Source organism: Hippocampus comes, unplaced genomic scaffold (genome assembly GCF_001891065.2).
Source record: "Hippocampus comes isolate QL1 unplaced genomic scaffold, H_comes_QL1_v1.1 scaffold158, whole genome shotgun sequence".
Taxonomy (NCBI): domain Eukaryota; kingdom Metazoa; phylum Chordata; class Actinopteri; order Syngnathiformes; family Syngnathidae; genus Hippocampus; species Hippocampus comes.
The window spans coordinates 2,174,738-2,194,461 of NW_017805548.1; the positions used below are offsets into that span (position 1 = coordinate 2,174,738).

At 40.7% G+C, this 19,724-nt stretch overlaps 1 protein-coding gene across 2 annotated transcripts in view; it reads left to right on the plus strand.

Annotated features, from left to right (window-relative positions):
• The window catches only part of wdr17 (WD repeat domain 17), a 55,158-nt gene that overhangs the window by 18,639 nt on the left and 16,795 nt on the right, over positions 1–19,724 (plus strand). For both annotated transcript variants that reach the window (XM_019879677.1, XM_019879678.1), the window contains exons 13-22: positions 557–721; positions 1,802–1,917; positions 2,770–2,856; positions 4,410–4,559; positions 4,649–4,779; positions 9,191–9,316; positions 12,618–12,773; positions 13,034–13,098; positions 14,482–14,614; positions 19,195–19,280. In XM_019879677.1, the coding sequence (XP_019735236.1) occupies positions 557–721; positions 1,802–1,917; positions 2,770–2,856; positions 4,410–4,559; positions 4,649–4,779; positions 9,191–9,316; positions 12,618–12,773; positions 13,034–13,098; positions 14,482–14,614; positions 19,195–19,280 (1,215 nt within the window). The remainder of the gene's footprint in view (positions 1–556; positions 722–1,801; positions 1,918–2,769; positions 2,857–4,409; positions 4,560–4,648; positions 4,780–9,190; positions 9,317–12,617; positions 12,774–13,033; positions 13,099–14,481; positions 14,615–19,194; positions 19,281–19,724) is intronic.

The following is a 19,724-nucleotide window of genomic DNA, read 5'->3' on the forward strand; positions in this document are numbered from 1 at the left end:
TCCTACCTGTGTGAGGCGGGGGGTTTCTGCAGCAACGGCGACGAAAACAAAATTACGAAGTAGACTGGACATAAACCACACACTTGAGGTGTCATTGTCTCCTATTACCCCGAGATGGGACCGTCTGGTTGCAGAAAATCAAGCTCGGTGCCGTGGTGAGTCGTCATTTTCATGCACTTTGAATTTGCGTTGTATCGTATTTTGAAGGCATTAAACATTGCCATAGCGATCGGAGTGTTGCGGCCAGATTAGACGCTCCTTGTGTTTATTATTATATTTCGAAAACGCCACAGTTTTCATGCAGCTCATACCATATTATTTTGTTGTATTAATCCGCCACACCTTAAATGCCGGTCCCTGAAAATATTGTCTGACATAAACCGGTCCGTGGGGCAAAAAAGGTTGGGGGCCCCTGCCTTAGTGAATCCACACAGAAAACACAATTGAAAGCTATTCCTAGATGAACAAACCTAATGTACCACATATGACACCGGGTTTTTATTTTATACACAATCGTAGCAATAGCTGTTTTAGAATGGCTGAACTCTTCCCACAGGGATATGATTGCTACTGGTTGCGAGGATAAGAATGTTCGTGTGTATTACCTGGCCACCAGCTCAGACCAGCCACTCAAAGTCTTCACTGGTCACCTAGCTAAAGTATTTCATGTCCGTTGGTCTCCGCTCAGAGAGGGGATACTGTGTTCCGGATCAGATGACGGGTGGGTATAAACACAAACAGTTTTAAGTCTATTATCAGATGAAAAGTGCAAAAAAAAAAAAAAAACAAATTCCCCCATAACTTGAAAGATAAATCAATTACCGTATTGGCCCGAATATAAGACGGTCCTCAACTCAACTCAACTCAACTGTATTTATAGAGCACTTTCAAACAGCCATCGCTGCATACAAAGTGCTGTACATGGAGCAATTCAACATATACAACAAACAGTAAAGCAAATCGGTAATAAAGACGGTAGAAAGCACCGAACAGCAAAACCAAGAACAAATCTAAGTCATGCTGAGTCAAATGCCAAAGAATACAAGTGAGTTTTGAGGCGGGTTGATTATAAGACGACCCCCTCTTTTTCAAGACTCATGTTTGAAAAGAAATCTTTTTGAACACCAACTAAATTTTTATACAGAAAATATTACAGTACATCTGAAACAAATGATTATAACAACATTTGAGAGAAAAAGCATGTTATTTTGCCACATTCAAATCTTAATATCTGAACATTTAAATATGTAAACTAAAGTGCAATCACATTCGTAAATGAATGGCTTCTGGTTTTTGAAATGTAAATTACATCATAACTTCTCCTCAGCTGCCAGTTAACCTGGCGGATCGTCGACCCACTTTTCTCCATATTGTCGCTATGTTTCTCCATTTTCTGTTCTCTCCTATTATTTTCTTCTCTTTTCTTTCTTACCGCTATTTTTTATTTTTTTCTTCTTCGTGCTACCGCTATTTTTATTTTTATTCTTCGTGACAGGGGTTCGCTTTGGCCTGGGCGGTCAAGTTCAGCATTCGCTTCAATGATATCTGGCGCCATCTAGCGTCGTGAATGGGTATAACGTCTAGACCCCGAATATAAGACGACCCCCATTTTTTCAGTCTTATTTCAATGCAAAAAACACCATCTTTTATTCGGGCCACTACGGTATAATATATGTATATGTACTATACAATACTACCGGTATATTTTGCTTGTCTGTATCTATCTGTATTTTGTGTTGTAAAAAAAGAAAAAAGATAAGATCTTTAAATTTAAGGGCCTTGTGTGATTGTGTTTGGACAGTACTGTTCGTATATGGGACTACACACAGGATGCATGTATCAATGTGTTGAGTGGTCACACAGCACCAGTCAGAGGCTTGATGTGGAACACAGAGATTCCATTCCTCCTAATTTCAGGTATGTTTTCTTTGGACCCTCCTTTAACTTTCTTCATGAAGACAAATCGAACTCTACTTTTACTGTTCTCCACACTGCTCTTCAACTCTTAACATAAGCTCAGTCGGAGTTTATAAATGGGATGTGCACAGTGTTAGTCAGTGTTTTAAGTGGGTCAGTACGTAGCAGTATGCAGTAATAGCACTTCTATGTTTTAGCCTCTAGCGTACCGGGAATTTTTAAAGCGTCCCACGACTTCACATGAGCCCACAATACCCGTTCTTGTTCTATTTCTCCCTTGCACTTTGTTATAGTCATACGACTCCCATCAGTAATTCGGAGCAGTCTATTTCACGTTGTGAGCCATCATTTAGACAAGGAGGCTGCAAACATACTCCTGATGTAACACGCTACAAATAATGGTGGCCAAAAACTTTTGATTGGGCACAATTTGGAATTTTTCACTTGAGGGTGTACTCAATTTTGTTGTCAGCAGTTTAGGTTTGAATGTGTTGAGTAATGTTGAGGGGAATTTAAATTTACATGGCTTCCAAGCTGTACACTGTGTACTTTAAATTGGGTCATATCTTATGCGATACTCCATGAGAATATATAAAATATTTGCAAAAATGTGAGGGTAGTACTCATGTTTGTGAAGTACTGTATTTGCATCACTTAAAGCACCTAAAAAAATCCTGACAAAAAAAAAACACTTGGATCAGATACTTTATTTTAATCATAATTGTATTAGGGTTGCTAAACTTAGTGGTTTTGCAATATGATGTGCTTACCGATGTGCTACTGACACATACATTGGACTTTAATTTAGAGATACATAGCGAAAGGTGTTATTTCAATGTCTGCTTTTTCTAGGCTCCTGGGATTATACAATCAGAGTTTGGGACACAAGAGATGGCAACTGCCTGGACACAGTCTATGACCATGGTGCTGACGTCTATGGTAAATTGATTTCTGAATGGAATATGAATGGCTGTAGACCAGGGTTCACCAACATGTTGCCCATGAGCATTTGGTGCACCTCCCGAAAGAGAAAAAATGAGTATGCCGCAGGCTTGTTTTAAAACTAATACCAGTCATGGGTCATTTTGATTTCATAGGAATTTTGTAAACATTTTTAAATTAAAGCACTTTCCAAGACTTTTTAGCCTACAGTCATACCTCGGTTTTCGACCGTAAGCCGTTCCAGAAGGCTGTTCGAAAACCGATTTGTTCGAAAACCGAAATCACGCTTTTTTAAAAAAAAATCTTTTTTGAACACGTCTGTTCACAATGGAACGCTACACGAGGAGGCGTCACTTCCTCGTCTACCCGAGGAAGCGTTACTTCCTCGTGTAAGGAAGGCGAGAGGAGTCAAGTGGCGCATTCAAGTGCGCTCAGTTTGGTTGAGAACCGATTTTCGGTCGTAATCCAAGGCATAAAAAACTTGAATTTTTTTTGGTCGAAAACCGATTTGGTCGAGAACAGAGACGTTCGAAAACCGAGGTTGTACTGTATTTCCTACGTTGTTGATACATTTCGTGAGAAAATCTCAAAGGTTTGCACCCACTTTCTCGTGATATTGAATGAGAAACTGGTGATGTATGTTTATTATTATTAACAACAATTACTTAAAAGTAATTGAAGCCAATTTGTTATTTCGGAAGTTATTTCCATTAATCAGTACTCAAAGAAGTAGCTTTCAGTTAACAAAATGTCGATGACCCCCGCTGTAGTTAACAATTGATTGCAGGAATTATGAGTGAAGTACAGTCCATTTGTGGGATGTACAACTGAGTATTTCTATTAAGCTCATGTAAAATGTGTCGGATCTCCACAAGTTATTCTAAACATCTTTTTTGACCGTTGTTATTGAGTCAAAACTATTGTTTTTTTTTTTGGGATTTGATTGTTGAACTTAATAGCAAAGGATAAACTTTATTCTTTTGATCAAGAGTCTCAGTAGTGTTTGAAGGAGCCATTCACAATACAGTGATCCCTCGCTATTTCGTGGTTCGTTTATCGCGGCTTCAGTGCATCGCGGATTTTTTTCAAAAATCTAAATAAAAAGAAAAAATTTTTGAATTTTTTGATTTTTTTTTTTTTTTTTAATATACATGGAGTACAGTACTGTATATGTTGCTCTATGTGATTCGCTGTTGTTTTGCAGCTTCTCGCGGACCGTTTGCGGACCGTTTGCGGACTTTTTGCGGACTTAAAATTTTATTTTATTTTTTCGTGGATTTTCGTTTATCGCGGGTGGTTTTGGTCCCCATTAACCGCGATAAACGAGGGATTACTGTAACAACAACAAAAACAACAACAGCCTAGTTACTCCTACCTGTGTGCTGGTCACACATTGTCGTGGGATAACATTCCATTCCTTAATTGTCAGAGTTGTCTCAAGTCGGTCAAAGTGCTTGTTTTGGTCACCCTACCATAAAGAGCACGCGCAAGAGCATGCCAAAAATCTGCAGTTAGGTTTGACGTCAGGATTTGTGTGTTTGTATGTTTAGGTTTAACATGCCATGAGAGTCGTCCTTTCACCATGGCCAGTTGTAGCAGAGACAGCACAGTGAGGCTGTGGTCTCTGACACCTCTAATCTCTCCTCTGCTGCTAAACATCCTCACCAATCAACCATGGGAGAAGATAATTGGAAACACTGGTATACTGAATTCATACTGGGTTGGTTCCGTTTTCTTTTGGTCCAAATTCATAAAAGGTATAGACCCAGACTGGTGATGTGTCTTGTAGATAAAGCGATGGTTCCCAGTTCCCCACCACTGCTCTGTGGTAAAGTGTCAAGAGACCTCAAGCAGGAGCTGGAGAAACTCAGCTCCGACACTACAGCCAAGAAGCTACGTTGGTTCTCCGAATGGTGTTCGGTAAGTATTTATATCTATATTTCGAGATCTTTTTTTTTTTGTTTATATAGTTTGGGATTTACAAATGTAGTTGGATACTTGAAATTTGTACAGAGCCACATTTATATACAGTCAACAAAGCTATTATAGTTAATGAATCAATTTTCTGGACCACTGCTGCTGTTCCAGACCACTGAGGAAGCCGGAGCTTATTCCAGCTAACTCGGATGACCCACCAGACAAATACAGGGGTGACATGTAGCCAAAGACAGCTACTCAAAATCCACACCGATGGGCCAGTTATAGTCTTATTTACCTAACAGATCCACTATCTTGGATCCCTAGTAGTTCTGGCTCCGGAAGCACAACTGCTATAACAATTATGACACTTATGGGAACTAGTAATACCCCTATACTGTGTGTGCGCGTGTGTGTGTGTTTGTGTGTGTGTGTGCTCACAATTTGTGACCATAGGTGAGGGTCGGAACATATACAGTATTTACCGATTTACCGGTCATAGGCACAAAAATTCAGGAGCTGTCCCCCACCCGAAGGCAGAGGGAGGCTACCCTCCCATCCACTGGGATGAACCCAAATTCATAGGCACTGACCTGGGGTGCAGTGAGTCTGCCCACACCTGGTCTGCACCTCTCACTATGAGTGGAAGCGAGTCCAACCCCTCACGAGAGACTGGTTCCAGAGCCCAGGCTGTGTGTGCAGGCAAATCCGACTCTGTCAAGTCAGAACTTCCCTGCCTCGCACACTGACTCGGGCTCCTTCCCTCCCAGAGAGATGACACTCCATGTTCCTATGACATGCCCGCTTGGCCGTCACTGGCTGCAGATGATCACATTACATTGCTTGTCCAATCAGTGCTGTGGGAAATTTAGTTCGCGTCGTAATCAACGTGTGACTGTCGTGATAGTATTAAATCTTTTTTTAAAATTCAATTAAAAAAAAAAACTACACTTAATCCCTTGAAATTTTATTTACTTTTTCTGTTTTCAATAAATCAGTTTTTTTCATATATCTTGAATTTGTAAAAAATATTTATATTTATTTTTTCACTAATGAAGGGTTCGGTGAATGTGCATATTAACTGATTGGGTTCTGGACCTTTAAGAAGGTTAAGAACCACTACCCTAGATCTAAATTCTGTAGCCGGGGATCAGACCACCACAGGTAGTGAGCCCATGTGACCCATGTTGCCTATGGGCTGAGCCTGGCCAGCCCCTATGGGTGTAGCCCCCCCCCCACACACACACACACAAACACACAGATACTCTTCTGTAAGCCATCACACTTCCGTGGTGGAGGATATTGTGTGTCCCAATAATCCTAGGAGCGAAATTTTTGTAGGTTAATACAAGTGTTTATGTACCATTCATAAGTTTGGGGTCACTTGGAAATACACTGTTTTATCAATGACAATAAGATTAATTAAATTCGAAACACAGTTCTAGACATTGTTAGTTTTTTAAAGAAAATGAACAAGCATTGTTTTTCTCAAAGATATTTACTCAGTGACCCCAAATTTTTGAAGAGTACTGTAAATCTGTGAATCTCAGAAAATTCTCTGGTCCACTCATCCTCACGAGCCTATCCCGGCTGTCAGGAGGTGCAAGCTGTGAGAACATACACGCGTATGTCAATCAAGCAAATACCAAAATGAAACTTTTAAACATGATAACATTGAGTTTGTCTTTTTCCATCACGTTGTTGCCAGCCAATCGCAGGGCACACATAGACAAACAAACATTCGCCCTCACATAACACCTCAGGACAATTTAGGGTGTTCAATTAACCTGCCGTGCATGTTTTTCGAATTTGGGAGGAAAGTGGAGTTGCTGGAGAAAACCCATGCAGGCACAGTGAGAACTTGCAAAGTCCACACAGGAAGGCCAGAGTCCGTGATCGAACCCTGGACCTCTGTACTGTGAGGCGGTCATGCTAACCACTATTCCACACCGTGCCGCCCAAAAGTTCTGCCTTTTATTTTTTTTTGTTTTGTATTATTGTATTACTTTTTTTTTTTTGCTCTAAATTTGATTGTCAACAACTCAAAAATGTGTACTGGTCAATCTCAGACATTTTATTTTAGGTCTTCATGCGTTTTTCGCATAAAATCAGCAAATACATGAACTAGAGCCGTGACATTTATACAAATATAGGGGTGGCCAAACTCGGTCCTCAAGAGCTCCTCCTGCAACACACCCGATTCAAATAATCAGGATCATGGTCAGGCTTCTTCAAAGTTTGTTGATGAGATAATCATTTGAATCAGGGGTGTTGCAGGACGGGCATTTTTAAAATAGGCAGGACGGGGGGGCCCTCGAGGACCGAAGCTTGACATGCCTGTACTGATAGAATTTTAACATGAAGCACAATAAATATCAACGTGCAGGACACTTAAAAAAATGTATGCGTATTTTCATGTAATTGTATAGTACATTCGTACATGTTATTTCCTGTGGATGCTAATGTCTCCAATTTGTGGAATGGCTTTACCGTATTATCATTGATATGGAAGGAAGGATTCCTCTGTTTGAGTGCATTCGATTTATCTAATGGTAAACAATACATTTATATGGTAATTTATTAGCGTGTGCAGGCTAAAATTAAGAGTCTATGCAGCTACATTACGTGAGTATGTGTGTGACTTCTCTCACCTATATACAAACAAACTGACAAACAAACAATTATTTATGACCTTGTTAAATGCAACCTGTAAGGAACAAGCTTGCTTGTCAAAAATTACAACAACGTGTACTTGTTAAACTTTAAGTGAAATCATTTGGACAGGTCAGAATTGCTAACGTGCCTGTTGCTCTCTCTCTCACCTCTTATGCTTGTCATTGAGGTAGCGTTATTGCAGGCAAAGCAGACTTAATCTATTTTATAAGTATCTTTTGGCTTACTGTGAGTGTTTTCACATTGTTTGTGTGCTGTTGTTGCTCTAGTTCATGTACTGCTGCAGCGAAGAACGAGACCACTGTGAACACGCAGACATATCTTCGTGCATGCATATGTGTGTGGTTCTGACTGCCTCTCTGACTGCTACTCCCTCAAAATAAACAAAACATTGTTTCATATTAAATTAACATGATACTGGTTCATTTGACAAAATATGTATAGTTTGGTTACTCTGTGACCTGTAAAATTTCTCAAAATAAAGAAACAATATATTTTCCCTGATCACCAATCAGCTGTAAACCAAATGATCGGACCCGAAATCTGATCACGTGATCGGATCTTGACAGCTCTGGTTTTATTGGTCATTTCAGTAAGCAGTGTTGACACTTCATGAAGAATAGAGAGCATCACATACCAAAAATGTACATGGTTACAAATTTCATAGCTGCAGATCCCCGCCACCCCCACAAACACAAAAGAATGACCTCTCAAGGCATAGTGATAATTTCATATTATTCTGAGCCATAATCATGCATTACTTTCAATAAAAAATTAAATAAACTGGAATGTTTAGACCAGTGGTTCTTAACCTGGGTTCAATCGAACCCCAGGGGTTTGGTGAATTGGTCTCAGGGGTTCGATGGAACTTCTGCCATGGAGGTTAAGACACACCCGACTCAACATGTCACTTAGTTGTGACACGCCCACTTGCCATCAATGGCTGCAGATGATCACATTCCAATCAGTGCTACGGGAAATTTAGTTTGCTCAGTAGTCAACGTGTGACTGTCGTGATAGTACGTCTGTAATTTCTTTTTTTTTTTTTTTTTTAGAATGTTTTAATACACGCCTGCAGAGGTTCCAGATTCAATTCCAGCTCCGGCCTCCCTGTGTGGCGTTTGCCTGTTCTCCCTGGGCCTGCGTGGGTTTTCTCTGGGTACTCCGGTTTCCTCCCACATTCCAAAAACATGCATGGCAGGCTGGTTGAACACTCTAAATTGTCCCTAGGTGTGAGTGTGAGCGCGGATAGTTGTTTGTCTCTGTGTGCCCTGCGATTGGCTGGCAACCGATTCAGGGTGTCCCCCGCCTACTGCCCGAAGACAGCTGGGATCGGCTCCAGCGCCCCCCGTGACCCTAGTGAGGATGAAGCGGTTTGGCAAATGAATGAATGAATTTAATACACGCTAACTATTTCGAGCAAACAAACCTCCAAAGTGGTCAGACGAATATGTACTACATGGATTCACATGCATCACGGAACTTGATGGGACTCAGCATCCTATCTGCATGATTTGTCATGCCAAGTTGAGCAACTCTAGTCTCGCATGGGCAAAACTGAAGGAACACTTCTTGAATTTTTATTTTTCAGTCATGAAGGGTTCGATGAATGTGCATATGAACTTGTTGAGTTCGGTACCTCTAATAGGGTTAAGAACCATTGGTTTAGACAATTTAATTATACTGTTTTAACTAGTTTGTGAATAATTAACTTGTGTGTATGTATATATTTTTTTGATAGCCTCCAGGGGAAAGCAGCAACTTGTGGGACTTGGTGTCTGTCATTAATGGACAGGACGACTCACTGCTACCAGGCAGCTACAGCAAGGGTGTAATGCACATGAAACACCTGCTGAAGTTTAAAACAGTAAGTATGTCATAAACCTTCAAATAGAATCTGATTAGCTACACTAGGGATACCCTTTGCATCATTTGGTTTCCTCACACATTCAAAAAACATGCATGGTGGGTTAACTGATCACTCTAAATTGCCTGTAGTTGTGATTGAGAGTGTGAATGGTTGTTTGTCTTTGTGTGTCCTGTGATTGGCTGGCAAACAGTTCAGGGTGTCCCCCGCCTACTGCCCGAAGACAACTGGGATAGGCTCCAGCACGCCCGTGACCCTTGTGAGGATAAGCAGATTAGATAATGGGTGGATGGGATGAAGACAAACAGAAAATAGTCACTTGAACTAGAACTGGTAAGGATCCTATAGTAGTGGTGAACTAGTGTTTCCAAGTTCGCAATATGTTTTCTCCTTTGACCTTCTTACCCCGTCAAATATGTTTGGAATTACAGAAGCTAAGGTTTTAAAGATCACGACAGTGCTCAAAGGCTCCAAGATTTCCATGGCTACTTGGGTGAAATGGGCAAAGGACAAAAATTGCCTTGGAATGCTTCAAACGTGCCATTGGTCACCAACCGCAGGTACTGCATTGGGAGCGGAGCACATGGAGCCGTAGGTGGACTCATTTATGAAATACACCTGCTTAGCTCCACTCCAATGGAGAGGGATTTTTCTATAGCAGGAGATATCCTTCAGCCAAAGCCTGGCCTGTGCCAGCTTTGACAAGCTGGTCTTACTCAAGGGGAACATGTCCCTATTGAGGCACGACAACTACAAGGGACAGTTGGAACTTGAAAAAAATAAGTGTCTAATCAGCTAACCGGCTGGATTATTGTAATGAACTTTATGGGACGCCAGTCTGTCTATTATCAGTCCATACAAACCAAAAAAAACAAAAAAAACAAAACCACACATCACAGACCAATGAATGAAAAAACCCAATTTGATTAAAACGGTAAATGGACTGCACCGTCTATCAGTGTATATAAATCATACAGTCGCTCACCAAAGAGCTTTACACGTACATACACTTACATACATTTAACATACACTTATATACATCTATTGAACTGTTATTTAGCAAAAAATCAGCCAGTCTATGTCTCATTCTTGCATGTTAACATTACCAAAGACTAAGATAATGTAATTCCAACCAACTTCCACAAAAAAATATCCATCCATTATCTGAAGCACTTATCCTCACAAGGGTCATGGGTGTGTTGTAGCCTATCCCAGCTGTCTTCGGGCAGTAGGCGGGGCACACCCTGAACTGGTTGCCAGTCAATCACAAGGCACATATTGACAAACAACCATTCGCACTCACACTCCCACCGAGGGGTAATATAGAGCGTTCAATCAACCTGCCATGCATGTTTTTGGAATGTGGGGAGGAAACCGGAGTACCTGGAGAAAACCCACTCAGGCATGGGGAGAACATGCAAACACCACACAGGAAGGCCAGAGCCAGATTCGAACCCTGCACCTCTGCACTGTAAAACCGGCGTGTCAACCGTGCTGCCCTATAATGAACTATATTTACCAAATAATGTAATCAAATTTCAAATTTACTTAAAAGTAATGTGGTGCGGGTTTCATTACGAGTTACTCCCTTTAAAAATACTCTCCAGCAGGGTCGTTACTTACTGCCACTCAGCTGAACTGTACACAGCAGGCATGTCCAACCATTGCATCGCGGTCGACTGGTAGTCCGCAGACTGCTCCCAAGTCGACCGCGAAGGATGTTGGAGGAGATGAGGGGAAAAAAATCGAAGAAGATTTGTGTCTCTGTGCGTGTTGTTTTTATCATAGATTTTGTGTTGGTGTAGATTGCATCCTAAGCAACCTTTCACATAAAAGTATAAAAAATAAAATGTAGGTCACCTTTAACCAAAGGTGGCGCATGACCTGTATAACAGGAAGTTGCGGTTAGCAGTATGCAATTACAGCCAGCGATCAGAGCGGTTGAGACATATCTATTTTTTTTTTGTTGATTCTAATTCAAAGTTTGTTTGATCTGCAATTCACCGATGGCATTGCCAAAGAATGGGAATCTGGAGTGCCAGGAGAAGCATTTTAATACTGTAGACGCAAGCTACAATAGTTAATATGCCAAAAGTGCATCCCTGCCTCCCTGTGTGAGGTCTTCCACTAAGGTAGGCAGTGATTTGCTTTTCACAAACTCTTGTATCTACTTTATTTTTATGTTTTGTTTGTATTAGGGTCTGTTATGGCTGTTGCTCCTCATGGAATGCTTGTGTTTGCGTGCGTGTATGCATACGTGCATGCGTGCACGTTTATGCGTGCGGGGTTGTAACCATGCTTGTGTGTCTGCTTGCACGTGCGGTAAGTGGTCGATCGCGGGAAGTTGGCTGCTTGAAAAGTAGATCTTCGTTCTACTAAAGGTTGAGCGCCCCTGACTTGCATGGATACTTAATATTTAAGACAAAACCGATAACATGGGTAATAAAGGTCAGTAGTAATGGGTTCACGTGATAATGTATACATATTAGTTCATGTTTCGTCTGTTTACAAACAAAATTGAAAAACATTGCTCGGGTGGCTATCCGTTTTTTTTTTTTTTTGGGGGGGGGTGGGGGGCAAAACCTGAAGTAAACAAAAAGACAAATTTGGGGATATATTGGTGCTAACCAGTGACATAATGCACATGGTTAACTTTGATGGTACCGTTAAGTAAAAGCGTGACTAACCATGTTTTGTACAACGTTGGTTGAAAAATTAACCAGCGGGTAGGCGTTAACCAATGGTTAACCAAGAATTGAACTGCCGGGCACGGAAAATTAATCTAAACTTGGACCAAATTCCCAATGACCTGTTCCAAAATAAAACCCCAAAGTCAAAAGCTTAACAAAAAATTAGATCATGACATTGTACCTGGCCACTATATAGTGTTTATGCAAATTAATGCATGTTTTCATGCTACCTATGAGTGGCACATTTGTCTTCCATCCATCCAACAGGATGCCAGCCAATCGCAGGGCACACATAGACGAACAACCATCCGCGCACACACTCAAACCTAGGGTCAATTTAGAGTGTTCAATCAGCCTGCCATGTATGTTTTGGGAATGTGGGAGGAAACCAGAGTACCCGAAGAAAATCCACGCAGGCACGGGGAGAATATGCAAACTCTACACAGGAAGGCCGGAGCCGAATCGAACTCTGCACTTCTACAGTGTGAGACGGATGTGCCAACCAGTTGTACACCATGCTGTTGATCTTCCATAATCACAAAATTATTGTTGTTCATTCAAGATTTTTCATGTTCCAACTTCCTGTCCTTTTTTTATGTGTTTTCCACCAGTCTGAAGCCCAGGAATTGACCATTGTCAAGATGTGTAAATTCGGAGGTGGTATTGGAGCGCCCAGTAAAGAAGAACGCCTTAAAGAAGCAGGAGATATCCATCTGAGGCTAGGACAGATTCAGCGATACTGTGAATTGATGGTGGAGCTTGGACAGGTGCAGCACTTGCACTTCTGCATCTTTCTTATTTGCTCTGCAAAGTACACATCCGATGACTTAAACTTTACAAACTTGTGTTTGAAATTTATACCCAAAACACAGAAAAAAATGTCTACTCCTGAATGGAATCCATTTGAACAAATGTAAAGTTTGTTACTTGTTTTATGTACCATCTGATGACAGATGAAAACAAAGAAAATTGACATACTGAGAATGTAATGAATGAGTGTTTAAGTGTAAATATTTCTCTCTGGCAGTGGGAGAAAGCATTAGCTGTAGCACCAGGAGTATCCATGAAGTACTGGAAAAAACTGATGCAAAGGTAGATTTTTATTTTCACCTATGGGCCATTCCAGGCTTTTGGTTACTTTTCTGTCCCCAGAATATAAATATTCATATTTTATTTAAAATAAATGAAATGTCTATGAGTGTGGCCCGGTGGTCGACTGGTTAGCGCATCGGCCTCACAGTGCAGAGATGAAGGCTTCAATTCCGGCCTTCCTGTTTGGAGTTTGCATGTTCTCCCCGTGCCTGCGTGGGTTTTCTTGTATGTATATTTTCTTCAATGCTTTTGCTTCTGCTATACCCGACACTTTTCAGTGCTTTGGTTCCGGGTTTTCCACAAGAAAAGCTCTGATAAAACATTCTCAAATAGCTTAATTTTTATTTTTCGACACAAAATAAAAAGAAAAAGAAAAAACTGATCAAAGAACGTTATTTCTGCTGGTACCAGATCGGCTCAGGGTCCTACCCCTGCATATGACGTAGAGCACGGCACAGTTAGTGATTGGTTGAAGGTCAGAAACCATGGAAACACTAAGTGTTTGTGGTGGCCGTATGGTATTAAATTAAATAAATATATTTTTTTTATAAAGTCTGAAAAGTTTTGCTAGTGGCTAGCATGTAGCTAATGCTAACACGCACACATACACATAAAACTTCGCTTGTGTGTATGTAATAGTGCTAGCTCCCTGTTAGTGTCTCAGCACTCATTTTCCCCATTCTTGTGCATGTGTAACGTCAGGTCTGGTTCTGCACCCTGCTCCGGTTTCAGCCACACTGGCATGTTGTTTATCTTTTTAAATGTGTATTCAGCAGAAGCGGCAGGTTGTTTACATCTGTGGTTTACACGTGTGTTCAAGTTGGTGCGGGGCACTGTTGGCATGGTCACGTCACTGCTATAGTCTGGGTGCTCCGAAGCTGTCGGCTGTCGAATGAGACAGACCTAAAAATTTAGCACGGAGGTAGTGCTAACACATACAGCATCCATATCAAACTCGCGCGAGCCGCACTAACATTAAACTTTCATGTCAAGGCCTATGGGCCGCAAGTTTTTTACCACTGCTCTAAATTGTCCCGAGGTGTGAGTGTGAGCATGGATGGTTGTTTGTGTACGTGTGCCCTGTGATTGGCTGGCAATCAGTTCAGGGTGTCCCCCGCCTACTGCCCGAAGACCGCTGGGATAGGCTCCAGCACACCCTGCGACCCTTGTGAGGATAAGCGGATTAGAAAATGGATGGATGGATGAAATGTCTATGATGAAAAGCTTTTATCTTCGATTGAGTTCTTTGTCATCGAATTAGCACATAATATAATGTATTTCATTTACTTTTAATTACCTTTTTTGGAACATTACATATGCTCTTTTTTTATGTTGTCACCAAAGCAACTCAAATGTACCTCCCTTGTTATGCCTGTTTTGCAGGAGAGCTGATCAGCTGATAATGGAGGATAACGATGATGCTATCCCCTACTGCATCGCCACAGGAGACATTAAAAAGCTCGTAACATTCTTCACTGGTAGAGGACAACTGCTTGAGGCCTTACTAATTGCACAGGTACAGAGGGAATTCAGACAATGGCGGAGGTTTTTTTTTTCCTCAAAGATAATTATCAAGGACAAGGTGACAAGGCCACGGTGTGAAGAGCTTTTGACACCAGACGTAATACTTGTCGGAGTAGTAATATTTTATTGTATTTTAAATTGTTTGTCTGACCTGACTAGAGAGTGCAAAGAGGCTAAGACAGGTGTAACGTGTTCATGTTTCTTTGTGTTAGTGCGCAGCCTAGCTCTGGGGTCGGCAACACATGGCTCCAGAGCCGCATGCTGCTCTTTACCGCCATCTAATGGATCCCTGGAGCTTTACAAAAAATGTTTGAAAATGGATATGAGGGAAGTTTTTTTTGTTTTAAATATGGTTTCTGTAAGAGTAAAAACATGACACAAACATCCTTAACGTTTCCCAATGCCGTAAAATTGTGTAGAATATTACATTTCAACGTTTCTGTCAGCGAAAATTTGCGTCTTAGCCTGCGATACACGGTTCTATTAGCAGGCAGGTGGCTGTTGCAAAAAATAAACACATAAAATAAAAAAGACGCTGTTTCATGTACAATTCACCGAGGGTACTGGCAAAGAGAATCTGGAGGGCCGTGAAAATCATTTTTAAAACGGTACACGTGAGCTACGATCGTAAAAAATGCTGCAAAAGTGCATCCCATGCCTCCGCGTCAGATCTCGATGAAGGTAGGTAGGCATGCGTCATTAAGTGTGTTGTGTATGCGCGGGTCAATCGCGGTAGGTTGGTTGAACGAAAAGTAGATCTTCGGTCAAAATAGGTTGGGCACCCCTGCTCTCAGAATGCACTGCACAAAAAAAAAACAACATTTATTTATATGTAATTGTAGCAAACATTTTGATGGTAGGCTAATATAGCTCATATAGCTATAGATACATGTTGCAGCTCAGAAAAAAGGAGAGCTGTGGTGTTGGTTTTTTAAAACTTACATTTTATTTATTTTATTTATGCTTTTAACAGTCTCGACAAACACAGACACGTCTGCATCCGACTCCGTGCCTTCTCTCCTCTCGTTCGACTCGAGAGGCGTTCAAAGACAGCCTCCGAAAAACGGAAATGAATGATCACTTCAATGACACTAAGAAAAGCCAAAATAATGCACCAAAACAGAAAATCAAGCGAGGAAATCACAAAAGAAATTCTGTCGGGGCGTTTGTGAACACACAACAAAGGAATGAATAACAAACAATTCTGAGACAGTCCAGTCTCCTACATACAGCATGTGTTTCCTTCATTGTAAGTTTTATAGAAGGCTTTTACTTTTTTGTGGCTCCAGACATATTTGTTTTTTGGGTTTTTTTGTCCGATATGACTCTTTCAACATTGTGGGTTGCTGACCCCTGGCCTAGCTGAAGCGTTTTGGACCAGCCGCTCCACCAGAGTTTGAGGGAGACCAAAGTAAAGAGGGTTGCAAGGATCCAAACTTGACGTTATGAAGGCCTGAATGATTTCATGGGAAAAAAAGATTAGATGGCCTAAAAATTTCATTTGGCAATTATTTGATTAAAAAAAGAAAAAAATGGTCTTTACAACGGATGAGATTTATCTGTCCACATTTAAATTGCGCTGAAAATTACCGCCGTTAGCGCAATGGCATTTTTGTAGTTTTTTCCAAGAAATGCTTAGGTCTGGCTTTTCTATGAAGTTAGCCAGAGGAGATGTTTTTTTTTTTTTTTAAATATTAAAGAAACTACAGGGGGATATTTTCTCTCAGACACAACACTGACAGGCAGTAACAGATGCCGGGCCACCAAACACACAAGCATAATTCCCCCCACAACTGCAACCAAGACTTGTACTTTTATTTGCAGTTACTGGTATATTTATGTTTTTTTAAAATACAGACTCAAAAGTTGGTTTAAAATAAATAAATAGAATACAGTATGTGAAATTTGAGGAAAACATTTATTCACTTTACAAATCCAATTCTAATGAATTTGGGGTGCTTTGTTAAACAAATAAAAACAATACAATAATTTGCAAATCATGTTCAAACTATATTTAATTTAATAGACTACAAAGCAAAATATTTAATGATCAAATTGAAAAACTTATTGTTCTGCTAGGGTTCGAAACGAACCGAACAATGTTTCGGGATCCCAGAAATGTAGACACCAAACCAAACCTAAGAACAAAGGCGCACCAAAGTATGAACAGAAAGGCTGGTCAAACGAAGCAGGAAAAAAACAAACACTACATTAACAAATAACGCTTGCAAAAGGCAAGGAAATAGCTTAACTGAGAAAACAGACGAAATGTCAAGAAGCCAATTACACGTAACATACCAAAACAAAGACAAATGACTAAACAAATAGTTGACTTACAAAAACGAGGTATGAAAGGAACAAGATCGACTCTGATGATAAGAACAAGAGGTCGAGAGGATGATCACTTCAGCAAGAGCACCAACAAAGTCAATAATAATGCAACACACTGGAAGCAGTTTGTCGGTCCTTGAATACATGGGAGAGTGATTACATGAGACACAGGTGCACCGCTGAAGGGTCATGCCCAACTCTCCACCTAATGCTGCAAACAAAACAAAATCAAAGCAGAGCAGAACATGACATGTTTTTTGCAAATAATCATTTACTGAGAATTTTATGGCTGCAACACGTTTCAAAAAAGCTGGGACAGGTGCCAAAAAAACACTGAGAAAGTTGAAGAATGCTCATCAAACACCTGTTTGGAAAATCCCGCAGGTAAACAGGCTAATTGGAAACAGGTGCCATGATTGGGTATAGAAGAATTTTATTTTATTTTATTTTTATTCCTTTTTAGTTTGAACATGTATGAAATGGAGTAAGTTCACTGAGGAAAACAAATAGAATACAAAATACAAAGCAACACAAGAGAAAGTTACACAGTAGTCAACAGTCGCGAGAAATGAAAAAGCCACGAATCAAGTTTGGTATAATTTTCAATTTTACATATTCTTATAATACTAGTTAATGTATTTTTATGTTTCTTCCATATTCCAATCCTGTTGTGGAAAATCTTTTTTAAGCGCCTATTTGGCCTCCTCCGTGCTAACCCACCTTTTTTCTATATTTGCAATCATATATCGTGAATATTGGCAAGTGGTCATTAACGTCATTTGTCAAAACTCCACTCATCATATTGATATCAATGACAGTGAATATATTATCTGTCCTTTGTTGCGCTTGTAGTCAGTACCTGGGCTTGGCTGTGTCGTGAGTATTGTCTTGTCTTGTTGTGTTTGACAGCCCCAATCCCTTGCGTGTACTAGGTACCACTGCCTCTCGATTAGTGCACCCCCTCCGTGTTAGGACTCATTTGTCCCCGCGTGTTAGTACTCTCTTTTCCCCCCACCGTGTTAGTACCTGCTTGTTCCCCCCAATGTCAGTACTCGCAGACTGATATGGATGCAAAATTCAAAAGCCAGCATCTGTAATGCTATGGTAATGTGTTGGTGCCAATGGCATCGAGAACTTATATGTCTTTGACAAACTATTAATGCTAAAAGGTACATAGAGGTTTTGGAGAAACATATGCTGCCATCCAAGCAACATCTTTTTCATGGACCCTCTCACTCATTTCAGCAAGATAATGCTAAACTGTTGCAACAGCTTGATTTCGTAATAATACAGTGTGGGGTCTAGTCTGGCCTGCCTGCAGTCCAGACCTGTGTCCCATTGAAAGTGTGTGCTGCATTATGAAGTGTAAAATACGACTGCGGAGACCCCGGACTGTTGAACGGCTGAAGTTGTATATCAGGGTAGAATAGGAAAGAATTCCACTTAAAAAGGTTCAACAATTAGTGTCCTCACTTCCCAAATGTTTTTTGAATTTTCTTAAAAGAACAGTGTTGCAGCCATAAAATTCAAAGCCAATGAATATTTGTTAAAAAGCAATAAAGTTGATCAGTTTGAACATTAAATACCTTGTCTTTGTAGTGTATTCAATTGAATATGCAGTATGTTGAACGTGATTTGCAAATCATGATTTTGTTTTTACTTATGTTTAACACGATGTCCCAACTTCATTGCAATTGGATTTGTATAAGGTTGTTAGTGCTCTTAATACTGTTATGGGTAGCAAAGGTAATGGCGGCAGAGGATCCAAAAGCTAAGGAGATGGGGGAAGGACGGGTGCAGGGTCAAGTGGTCCGTGGAGGAAAATGTGGAGCCAGGCTGGGCAGGGAGGCACGCACTGGAACAAGACAAACAAGAACAATTGACTATGCACAAAAAATACAAAAATGGCAAGCGTGCGCACGAGCAATGGCCTAGATACCACTCATAATGTGAGAATCATCTGGCACCCATTTGCAGATCAGCAGCGCTCTTATACGCAGGAGGTGAGTGCTGATAAGCTGCAGGTGTTTAATTACCAGGCCCAGCCTGGTAATTAAAGGGAAAAAGACACAGAAGGTCCCTGGAAGTGGACTCTCCAAAATAAAAGCGCTGAAGGAAGAGGGTCTGTGATGACACATCACAAATACTTTATCAATGCCCTGTGTATGTCACAGTATTTCTACTCCAGAAAAACACAACAAATGTATCATGGAAGGAAGTCTAATGAATATATTTTTTCAGGGGGCATGTGAAGGGAACATCCGGACACCTCAAACCACTGTCAACCACAAGACTAATGATGTGGATAACAAACATCAATACCAAAGGTAAAGCACACAAAAATGCCACATCCACATATCATTTCGCATTTGTCATTGTTGTACAAGGTGACGTACACCTAAAGCAGTGGCGGATGCTAGTCTGTCAAGGAGGGGAAGCTCAATTTCGGCCTATATCATAAAATATGTCCGTTTATTTATACTTGGATTCTACTCTCCGTTCCTTTTCAAGAAAATTATCTGTGACCCTGTCATACCAACAAGGCGTCTTTTCCAGGGACTTCACTAGTGTCCTACAACTATAGCAACCACAATAAAACCCACCAGAAATAAAAGATTAATTTCTCGCTAGTCATTTTCAACAAACAGTGTCGCTCAGATGATTAGAAGAAGTCTCCAGTTCAACTCAGAACAGAATGAGAATTGAAAAATGCTCCCACGATGCCTCCACCAAAAGGTCGTGATTGGCTCATTTTGCTGTCAATCAAAAAG